This window comes from Oryx dammah, unplaced genomic scaffold, assembly GCF_014754425.2.
Source record: "Oryx dammah isolate SB20612 unplaced genomic scaffold, SCBI_Odam_1.1 HiC_scaffold_18, whole genome shotgun sequence".
Taxonomy (NCBI): domain Eukaryota; kingdom Metazoa; phylum Chordata; class Mammalia; order Artiodactyla; family Bovidae; genus Oryx; species Oryx dammah.
The window spans coordinates 111,963,965-111,975,465 of NW_024070202.1; the positions used below are offsets into that span (position 1 = coordinate 111,963,965).

At 49.2% G+C, this 11,501-nt stretch overlaps 1 protein-coding gene across 1 annotated transcript in view; it reads right to left on the reverse strand.

Annotated features, from left to right (window-relative positions):
• ZNF777 (zinc finger protein 777) overlaps positions 1-11,501 on the reverse strand; it is a 33,070-nt gene that overhangs the window by 20,583 nt on the left and 986 nt on the right. Inside the window, exons 2-3 of the mRNA XM_040260319.1 lie at positions 6,214-7,071; positions 4,878-5,004 (exon numbers count right to left, since the gene is read on the reverse strand). Coding sequence (XP_040116253.1) covers positions 4,878-5,004; positions 6,214-7,056 — 970 coding nt within the window. The 5' untranslated portion in view covers positions 7,057-7,071. The remainder of the gene's footprint in view (positions 1-4,877; positions 5,005-6,213; positions 7,072-11,501) is intronic.

Here is an 11,501-nt window from a genome sequence, read left to right on the forward strand (position 1 = left end):
CTGCAACAGAAGGGCCGAGCTTCCAGCCCTTCTCCTCAGGGCGTGCCGAGTGTGCACATGTGCACGCGTGTGTGTCTGCGTGCTGAACCCATCTCAGGTCCTCCTGGCGGGACCAGCAATGGGGCTCACTTGCCGACTGATGGAAACCGGCCCTCGGTCATCTGTGGCTCTCAGGTGGCCAATGCCTGCTCTGATTTTCATGACAAAGGCAGAAGACACTTAAAATTTTATAAATGAGAAAACTAATCTTAATAAAATCTAGAGGTCATGAAACAAAACACTGACAGGTTTTTTTACATTACGACAAGTTTCAAGTTCTTTGGAAATAAAGTCAAAAGATGATGAAACTTGAAGAAAATAGTATCTCACATACATTAGTAAAATATAAGGCCAAGGGTTAACATCCACAATTATATATTTATGTGTATATATATATATATATATAAAACCTCTGCTAAGTCACTTTAACTCAGATGAACATTATGTCTACTACTGTGGGCAAGAATCCCTCAGAAGAAATGGAGTAGCCATCATGGTCAACAGGAGTCTGAAATGCAGTACTTGGATGCAATCTCAAAAACGACAGAATGATCTCTGTTCATTTCCAAGGCAAACCATTCAATATCACAGTAATCCAAGTCTATGCCCCAACCAGTAATGCTGAAGAAGCTGAAGTTGAACAGTTCTATGAAGACCTATAAGACCTTTTAGAACTAACACCCAAAAAAGATGTCTTTTTCATTATAGGGGACTGGAATGCAAAAGTAGGAAGTCAAGAAACACCTGGAGTAACAGGCAGATTTGGCCTTGGAATACGGAATGAAGCAGGGCAAAGACTAATAGAGTTTTGCCAAGAAAATGCACTGGTCATAGCAAACACCCTCTTCCAACAACACAAGAGGAGACTCTATACATGGACATCACCAGATGGTCAACACTGAAATCAGACTGATTACATTCTCTGCAGCAAAAGATGGAGAAGCTCTATACAGTCAGCAAAAACAAGACCAGGAGCTGACTGTGGCTCAGATCATGAACTACTTATTACCAAATTCGGATTGAAATTGAAGAAAGTAGGGAAAACCACTAGACCATTCAGGTATGACCTAAATCAAATCCCTTATGATTATACAGTGGAAGTGAGAAATAGATTTAAGGGCCTAGATCTGATAGATACAGTGCCTGATGAACTATGGAATGAGGTTCGTGACATTTTACAGGAGACAGGGATCAAGACCATCCCCATGGAAAAGAAATGCAAAAAAGCAAAATGGCTCTCTGGGGAGGCCTTACAAATAGCTGTGACAAGAAGAGAAGTGAAAAGCCAAGGAGAAAAGGAAAGATATAAGCATCTGAATGCAGAGTTCCAAAGAAAAGCAAGAAGAGATAAGAAAGCCTTCCTCAGTGATCAGTGCAAAGAAATAGAGGAAAACAACAGAATGGGAAAGACTAGAGATCTCTTCAAGAAAATTAGAGATACCAAGGGAACATTTCATGCAAAGATGGGCTCAATAAAGGACAGAAATGGTATGGACCTAACAGAAGCAGAAGATATTAAGAAGAGGTGGCAAGAATACACAGAAGAACTGTACAAAAAGGATCTTCACGACCCGGATAATCACGATGGTGTGATCACTCACCTAGAGCCAGACATCCTGGGATGTGAAGTCAAGTGGGCCTTAGAAAGCATCACTACAAACAAAGCTAGTGGAGGTGATGGAATTCCGGTAGAACTATTTCAAATCCTGAAAGATGATGCTGTGAAAGTGCTGCACTCAATATGCCAGCAAATTTGGAAAACTCAGCAGTGGCCACAGGACTGGAAAAGGTCAGTTTTCATTCCAATTCCAAAGAAAGGCAGTGCCAAAGAATGCTCAAACTACTGCACAATTGCACTCATCTCACACACTAGTAAAGCCATGCTCAAAATTCTCCAAGCCAGGCTTCAGCAATACGTGAACTGTGAACTTCCTGATGTTTAAGCTGGTTTTAGAAAAGGCAGACGAACCAGAGATCAAATTGCCACCATCTGCTGGATCATGGAAAAAGCAAGAGAGTTTCAGAAAAACATCTATTTCTGCTTTATTGACTATGCCAAAGCCTTTGACTGGGAGGATCACAATAAACTGTGGAAATTCTGAAAGAGATGGGAATACCAGACCATCTAACCTGCCTCTTGAGAAATCTGTATGCAGGCCAGGAAGCAACAGTTAGAACTGGACATGGAACAACAGACTGGTTCCAAATAGGAAAAGGAGTACATCAAGGCTGTATATTGTCACCCTGCTTATTTAACTTCTATGCAGAGTACATTATGAGAAATGCTGGGCTGGAAGAATCACAAGCTGGAATCAAGATTGCTGGGAGAAATATCAATAACCTCAGGTATGCAGATGACACCACCCTTATGGCAGAAAGTGAAGAGGGACTAAAAAGCCTCTTGATGAAAGTGAAAGAGGAGAGTGAAAAAGTTGGCTTAAAGCTCAACATTCAGAAAACGAAGATCATGGTATCCGGTCCCATCACTCCATGGGAAATAGATGAGTTAACAGTGGAAACAGTGTCAGACTTTATTTTTGGGGGCTCCAAAATCACTGCAGACGGTGATTGCAGCCATGAAATTAAAAGACGCTAACTCCTTGGAAGAAAAGTTATGACCGACCTAGATAGCATATTCAAAAGCAGAGACATTACTTTGCTGACTAAGGTGCGTCTAGTCAAGGCTATGGTTTTTCCTGTGGTCATGTGTGGATGTGAGAGTTGGACTGTGAAGAAGGCTGAGCGCCGAAGAATTGATGCGTTTGAACTGTGGTGTTGGAGAAGACTCTTGCGAGTCCCTTGGACTGCAAGGAGATCCAACCAGTCCATTCTGAAGGAGATCAGCCCTGGGATTTCTTTGGAAGGAATGATGCTAAAGCTGAAACTCCAGTACTGTGGCCACCTCATGCGAAGAGTTGACTCATTGGAAAAGACTCTGATCCTGGGAGGGATTGGGGGCAGGAGGAGAAGGGGACGAAAGAAGATGATGGCTGGATGACATCACTGACTCGATGGACGCGAGTCTGAGTGAACTCCGGGAGTTGGTGATGGACAGGGAGGCCTGGTGTGCTGCGATCCATGGGGTCACAAAGAGTTGGACACGACTGAGCGACTGAACTGAACTCAACTGAACTGAGGTCACTTCAGTTGTGTCTGACTCTGTGCACCCCATAGATGGCAGCCTACCAGGCTCCCTTGTCCTTGGAATTCTCCAGGCAAGAACACTGGAGTGGGTTGCCATTTCCTTCTCCAATGCATGAAAGTGAAAAGTGAAAGTGAAGTTGCTCAGTCGTGTCCGACTCTGTGCGACCCCATGGACTGCAGCCCACCAGGCTCCGCTGTCCATGGGATTTTCCAGGCAAGAGTCCTGGAGTGGGGTGCAACTGCCTTCTCCGATATAACCTCTACGGTTACTGAAATAAAAATATCAAAGTTACCAATAGGTAATTCATAAACACATAAAAAGTTGCACAAGTTCCCATACTGAATCAAGTCAGTATCATTTTTTGTCCATCAGAAAAGACAAATCTTTACAATAGGAGAACCTTGGTTGGGGTAAGGGTATAGAGATGGGGCTGTCACACCGCTAGGTGAACACACACAGCCCTGGGGACGGCCCATGGAAGCGCCTGTGACGCTGTACACGAGCACCTTTCCTTGGCAAGCCCACCTCCCAGCATCCATCCTGTTGAAATACTCGCAGAAGTGCACAAACACAGAGAGAGCCTGACTGCAACCTTCTGCAGCAGTGAGAAGACAGATCCAGGCTGCCGCTCATCAATAGTTCAATATCAACAGCACAACGGTTCACCAGCAACACTGCACTGCCCTTCAAGCGGGCCTGTGGGCTGACACAGGAGCTGTCTCTTGCTACCGTTGGTAAAATAAGTGAGGGATCCCATTTGTGCAAACCACAAACCACACGTGCATGAGTGCACAAAATGATGAGAAACAGTATAGGCCCCAGGGTCCACGGTGGTTCCCTCAGGGAACGGCACTGACTAGAGGGTGGCGGCTGCTCATTATCACACAAACCTAAATTGTTGCATTCGCACAATTATGCACATACTTGATAAAGGAAAGTGGAGAAAAAAAAGGTACCCCATGGAGAGGTATAGATGGGTAAAAGTAACAGTTCCAGCAAGGATCAAATTTTCTATGCAACAGCATATTTAATGTTTTTCTAATTTTGTGTGTGTGTGTTTGTGTATGGGTGTGGGTGTGTGTCCGAAGAGTTCCCTACATCAGAGAAAAGGATATATATAATACTAAAGCTTATCTTCCTAAGTCTTCATCCTCAAATACTCTTATTAATAAAGGTAACAAGAACACACAGATTTGGGGGGAGAAGAGATCTCGGTGAAATTGTGACCTTCCAGTGGGGACCTAGGATGTTCCTTTAACCCCCGGGGTCACACCTCATCTCTGCACAAGGGGGACAAGAGCTCTCAATCAACGGCAGTATTCAGGGTTGACACCTGTCCTAACCCCCGAGAGGGAAAGGTGTGCTGTTTAAAGTGCCGTTCTCACAAGGCACCTCACACTTTGTTCAGTAAGGGTCTGCTGGACAAACTAATTTTAAGGTTTATATATATATGTATATACACACCACTGATGTCCAAGTTTGTCCCTCGACCCCTGTGGCTTCTCTATAGTGTGGTTTCTCTGTTTACAAACTGTGCTGATCTATGCTGCACTGGTGTATATGGGTATATGGGTGCCTGTTATTTTTTGTTGGGCTCTTGAAAATGACTTCTGGGCGTTCAGAGGCCCCAAAGGTTCCTAACGAGCCCCCAGCAGGCTAGCAGGAAGCCGTGGGCAGACAGCCATCTTCTTACCCATGGAAACCAGAGACTCGTAGTTGCCGCGCATCACATTCTTGTACAGCTCCTTCTGCCACTCAGACAGGTTCCCCCACTCCTGCTCCGAGAAATGGACGGCCACGTCGTCGAACGTCACAGGGACCTGAAACCACACAACTGCTCAGCGTGCACCCACTGGAAGGTGTCATAAGGCCTGGGGCTGCCAGATCCCAAAGCCAAGAACAGCTCCGGCCCCCTGGGCTTGGGTCAAAACTCTCAGGCCTGGAGCAGAAAAGGCCCAGCTATGAGTTTTCTTCAGGGACCTCTCTAGAAATCACAAGGCTTCAGCCACTGTCGTGGCCTGAGACAGTCAGGCCCTGGGGTGTCTGGTCCCCTTCTCCTCTGACAGGATAATCCCTGCTGCTGTAAAGCGTGTCTGCAGACCAGCAGTGGCACCACCGGAGAACATGCTGGAAATGCAGACTCGCGGGCCCTACTCCATTTAGTAAGATCCCCAGGTGATTCAGCCACTTACCCTGGTGGCTCAGATGGCAACGAATCTGCCTGCAATGCAGGAGACCTGGGTTCGATCCCTGGCTCGGGAAGATCCCCTGGAGAAGGGAATGGCAACCCACTCCAGTGTTCTTGTCTGGAGAATCCCATGGACAGAGGAGGCCCAGGAGGCCACAGTCCACGGGGTCGTAAAGAGCTGGACGTGACTGAGCGACTAAGACACACACTTCCAGGTGACTCGTACACAACATGGCCCATGCATCGTCCCCAGTCCCCACACCGGCCCTGCCTTGAGGCTGCGCAGAGAGGCAGTAGCATAAAAAAAAGCCAACAAAAAACAGAAAGAAAACCAGTCCACGTTCAAGTGCTCTCTCCTGGGAAACAATATTAAAACCTAACTGTCCTCTGGTGTTTTCGAACATCTCCGAAAATCACATTTTTACTGGCATTAACATGACTTATAAGTTAACTGAGACAAATGTTGCACACAACAGGGCCCTGTAACATTTCACAGAGTTTTCCCTCCACCCCGACGGGAAACCACACTGGTCCACACTTGTCCACAGCTCAACCACTTGGCCTTCAATGTGTCTTTTATCCCCAGACGTCATGACTGAACTTCCTTCTACCCTGACAGCTCCCGTCACTAGGACGTCTCTCTGATCTATAACCTATGCTTTACATCAACAGGAAAAATCATTTGGTCTGCGTGTGTCCTGTTCTTAGTGGAGTTGGGGACCAGACATCATCAGATTCTTTTCCTTCTTACCCACGTCTTTCCCTTTCTTTGATACTAAATTCCTAAAATCCATTCCAGTTCTGGTCACTCCTTGGGAAGCCCCAGCTGGGATAAGGTTACCTTGGGAACTTCCCCATTGCTGCCCGGGGGCAGCCGCAGGATCCAGAAGTTTCTGTTCTTCAGCAGGTTCTCCATGTTCTCCAGCCGCCTCTGCAGCAGCCCATACTCCTGCAGCAGGGTCCCCAGCACGACCCACTTGCTCTCCAGGTGGTTGGCGAACTCCACTGCCGTCTTCTCGCAGTCAGCTATCTTCTTCTCATTCGTGCCAGTCCTGCCCTCCAGGGTCAGGAGCCGCATGGCTTGGGCCTCCAGTTTCCTCTCCACCGCTTGGACGGCAGCCCACACGGCCAAGCGGGTTATCTCCGCCGTTGGGAGTGGGGTGTCCTTCTGGGCCGCAGCAGAGATCTGGAAGGGGGTGTCCTTTTGGGAAACCGGGCTCTGGAGCAGGGGGTCCATGTCGGTCTCGGGCACGGTGGGGGACAGGGTCAGGGGGTCTCTCTCAGGAACTTCGGGGGAGTGGAGCGGGGCTTCTTGATGGTGGGTAGAGTGGGAGAGAAGGGACATTTCTTGTTCGGCAGAGGTGGGGGGCGGATATGGGGGCTCTTCTGGGGAAGTCAAGGGGCCCTGGATCCGAGTCTCTTGCTCGGAAGCGCCAGGATACAGGAGTGAGGGTCCCTTCTGGAGCACGGGTGGCATTCGGCCAGAAGTCTCTTGCTTGGGGGCGCTGGGAGTCTGGGGGAGGCAGCCTTGCCGGGAGACAGCGGGAGACAAAGGGAGTTCTTTGGGGGGAAGCACGTGGGATTGGAACAGAGTTTCTCGAGGGAGTCCGGCCGGGGCCTGACGCGGAGTTTCTTCCTGCAGGACGTTGGGGAATGACAGAGGGGAGGAGCGTTGGGTCTCCATGTCCAACTGCTGGACCTGTGTTCAAGGAGAGAAAGGACAGTGTTGAAGGCCAAGAGTCTCCAGCAGGCAAATAAATTCCGAAGATAAACACCCACATTAAAGGGGCTTCAGGCTTTGTAACAATACGATACACTCCATGGACATGAGTCTCTTCTTGAGACCCTCATGCTGGTCTCATGGACATGAGTCTCTTCTTGAGACCCTCATGCTGGTCTACGTGTGGATGATACAACTACATTAACAACAGATAAAAGATGGTAACACCACCTCCGCTTCCACAGAGCCGTCTCCTTTTCACAACAAACGCTGTGCAGGAGGCATCTTGCGAGTAGAGGTGTGGGAGAGGAAAAAGGATACTGGCCTTGAACTAGAACGTTTGGTTTTCAGCCCCCGTCTATACCAACACTGTCTGGGTTTCCCTGGCCCGGCTATTTGACTTCTCTGTTCTCAGAGTCCTCAGCCATTAGAAAGGGTCATAATATCTCACCCACCTGCTACCTCACTGAGTTCTTCAAGCAGTGAGCACTAAATACAGAGTAAAACTCTGAAAAGCAATAGAGCAGAATCTTGTCAATGCCAGGCTAGCCGAAAACTGCCAGCAAGGTGGGGCTGGTTCTACGAAGGTACTTACCTCTAAGGTGAACTCAACATCCAGCCCCACCGCTTCTATTTGTATCATCAGGCAGTCATGGCACCCATGTTCTTTCCCTTGTTTTTCCAACGGTAAGGACACACAATTACCTTAAGCTTCCCAGACCTTTTGATAATAGCTGAATTGTTGACTTAATAACATTTAGAGTTGATACAGTATAGGTTTGCCTGTGAAACACTGTGGACCCAGCCCCTGCTGGAGAGGCTGAATGGGCTCCTGGGCACACGGGCTGGCTCCTGTGACATGCAGAGAAGAGAAACACTGACACAGGTGTGGGCATGGCAATTCAGAGCCAAGGTTCCCGGGCAGAGGGGCCCCGGCGGTAGGTGGACCCTGGTTGTTGGGGTCCTCCCCATGGTTCATGAGGGAAGGAGGAAAAACGGAGGCCTGGCAGGATGGGAAACAGAGCTGAAGTCAGCCAGTTCCGTGACCTGTGTCATGGTTGGTAGGGACTGGAGCCAAAATAAAGATCCTTCAATTACTTGAAGGGGGTTTCAATTATTCACACTCTCCCCCATTCCCTGCCTTGCTATGTCCATGTTCAAGGAAAGCTTGTATCATCATGGAGGTGAAACCAAGGTCTTCTGAGTGACCAGCGCTGTTTCTATCTATCCAGACAATCAATATGTTTATTGGAACTGAAAAGAATTTCTTCTTTATCTATGTTTGTCAAGCACACTCTTCTTTCAATGAATCTGCTGAAAGGCCAGTTATTATGTGCCAGATAGACGTTATCTTTAAAGTAACTGAAATTCCTTTTTTCATTTGAAAATTAGCATATCCCTGGTATCCAGTCTGAAACACAGTTATGTGCTCAACACATGTCTGCTGAATGAAAAGTATAAATGGCAGGGTTACAAAATGTTACTAGAGTTAACAATGAGGGGGTTTCCGTAATAGCTCAGTTGGTAAGGAATCCACTTGCAATGCAGGAGACCCCAGTTTGATTCCTGGGTTGGGAAGATCCCTTGGCGAAGGGATAGGCTACCCACTACTGTATTCTTGGGCTTCCCTTGCAGCTCAGCTGGTAAAGAATCCGCCCACAAAATGGGAGACCTGGGTTCGATCCCTGGGTTGGGAAGATCCCCTGGAGAATGGAAAGGCTACCGACTCCAGTGTTCTGGCCTGGAGAATTCCATGGACTACAGTATAAAGTAGGAAAAATAGAGTTAATAATGAAGTTCTTTGAATCATCAAAGATGATTCATCTAAACCTATTTACACCTTCTAATATTTTCTTTCATTTGTTCATTCATTCATTCATGTGTAGCGTAACAGACAGCATCAGGCTTTTAAGACAAGGACTGAAGATTTAAGACCTTGTTCAGGCAAAAGGTTTCTGAGGTAGTACAATCCAACAGCTTCGCAGGGAACCATATGTGATGGCTAATTAGTCAGGTAAAAGCTGACAATTATTTGGCCTTTATTATGTGCCATGAACTGTGTTTTACAGGGTTTATCTAATTTATTCTTCACAAAACCCTATGTTGCTGCTAAGCTGCTAAGTCACTTCAATCGTGTCTGACTCTGTGTGATCCCATAGACGGCAGCCCACCAGGCTCCCCCATCCCTGGGATTCTCCAGGCAAGAACACTGGAGTGGGGTGCCATTGCCTTCTCCGACAAAACCCTATAAACAGGGACAATTAGAATTCTTATCCATACTTAGCACAGGAAGGCGTGGAGGTTTGGAGAAGCTAAGGAACTGGCCCAAGGTCACACAGCCGTCTGGCTCCAAAGTCTGAGTTTCAGTCTAAGCTGTAGGTTGCCTCTGGGCCTCATGTACCAACTGAGACAGCTGGTCAGTGTGTGTTCTGAATCCTTTTTACCTCTAAAATTTGAAGGCTTGGAGATTAAACAAAGACTTGTGGGAAGGCCCTGCCCATGGACATGCTGATTTAATGGTGGGGTCAGGGACCCCTTCAAAAAGCTCATGAAAACTACGGATTCTCCCCCTCAAAAATACACATGAGCACATACCCAAAATTCAACAAGCACTCTCAAGGGCATCACAGACCCCTGAACCCGAAGGCTCATCAACAACTAAGCCACCTCTCAACTCTTCACAGGCGAGGGAGTGACTAGACAACCATCTGAGATTGGAGTGTCAGACACAGGGAAAGTGACTAACACAACACAATAGATACAGGTATGGCCCTGTCCTCACGGGGGTTTAGGGTATTTGCCTACAACTAGCAGGAAGAAGGGAAAATCCCCAGGGGCAAAGTGAGTCTCTCAGGTGTGATCCAGGGGTTTAACTGGGAACAATGAAGAAAAGCTTCAGGACAGTATATAAAGCCATTAGAGCAAGGCATCTGTACTAAGTAGTCTAATCAGAGCTCAAAGGAAAATACCAGTTATTTGCTCTGTATTATTAGAGTGTCTCTATCCTTTTCCGGATTCTGAGCACTGTAGAGCCATGAGGGGCCACAGAAGCACATCCTCTCCACTGCCCCCAAATAAAAGCCCTGGGCTCTATTTTCATCAGTGCCAGTAAACCTGTGGCTTGATATTACGCTAAGCAAAAAGAAACGGCCAAAGGGGGAAATGGAGCTTGTAAATATGATATGTAAGATTAACAAGCTTACATTTTCAAACTGTTAGGGACAGGGAGAGAATTCCTCTGGTTCTTATTTCATAGGATTTAACCCCACCCTCCCTACCCCATGTATCCTAAATGGATGGGGTCTCCAGGATTCATTCATTAGCAGAAAAATTCATCATACCTATCTTACAAAGCCATGCCATTGTCTCCTATGACCCAATGTGGTTCACCCAGAATTATATACTATTCAAGAGTCCTAGAGACCTAGGCACTTAACAACCATTTTGTTTTATTTTTCATAGCGTTGCTTTTATTATCATTATTATTATTTTAAGACCTGAGGCTCTTCAGAAAAGCCCTATATCCCGACCCCTTCCTGTACCCAACAGGAAACTGAGGCTCAGGGCTCTGTCTCCCATGCAGCGATCCTCCTCCCAGCACGACTACTGCATTTTAAAGAGCAGGTCTGCGGGGAGCTCTGGAGACTGATTTTTAAGAACGGCCCCCTGATAGGGGCACACCAACCCCCAAACCCTTCGTAGCTCGCTTCCCCAGACCCCAACCGTCCGGACACCCAGAGTTCGACCGGGCCTCCGGACGCAGAGAGGCTGGAGGCCGAGGCGCCCGAGCCCGAGGGTCACCTGCTCCCCACGCTGGAGACGCTCGGGTGGGCGCTGCCCGGCCTCCCACCCGGCCATCACCTCCCCCCGACCTCGACGGGCCGCGGCCCCGGCGCGCCGGCCCAGGCCCCCGCCCCAGAGGAGGCTGCCGCCAGGGCCGCCCCCTCCCCGTCCAGGCCCGCGGCGGCCCGGAGGCAGGTATTTCTGCGGACGCGGGCGCCGAGCCACGGATGACTCGCTACGTGACCTTGGGGGCAGGCAGGGCCGGTCGCCGCGAGAAGTCCGTGCCTCAGTGTCTCCGCTCTGCGAAATGGGGAGAGCCGCGTCAGCGCCGCGCTCCGGCCGCGGGAGGCTCGGCGGGGCCGAGCTCTGCGGAAAACGTGCGGCGGCAACCCCGACGGACGCGGCGCCGGCTCCGCAGGGAACGAGGCGCGCCGCCTCGGCGCCCGCCTCCGGGCCCGCGTGCGTGCCAGGCCCCGGGCGTCCCCGCAGGCGCGCCCGGACGGCCGCCGGCTTCCCGGCCCGGCTCCGCGCCCGCAGCCGCCCCCCCGCCCCCCGCCTTCCCGAGCAGGGGCGCGCGAGCCCTCCTGGCCCCCCGCCCCCACGTCGCGGCGCTTCCGTCCCTTACC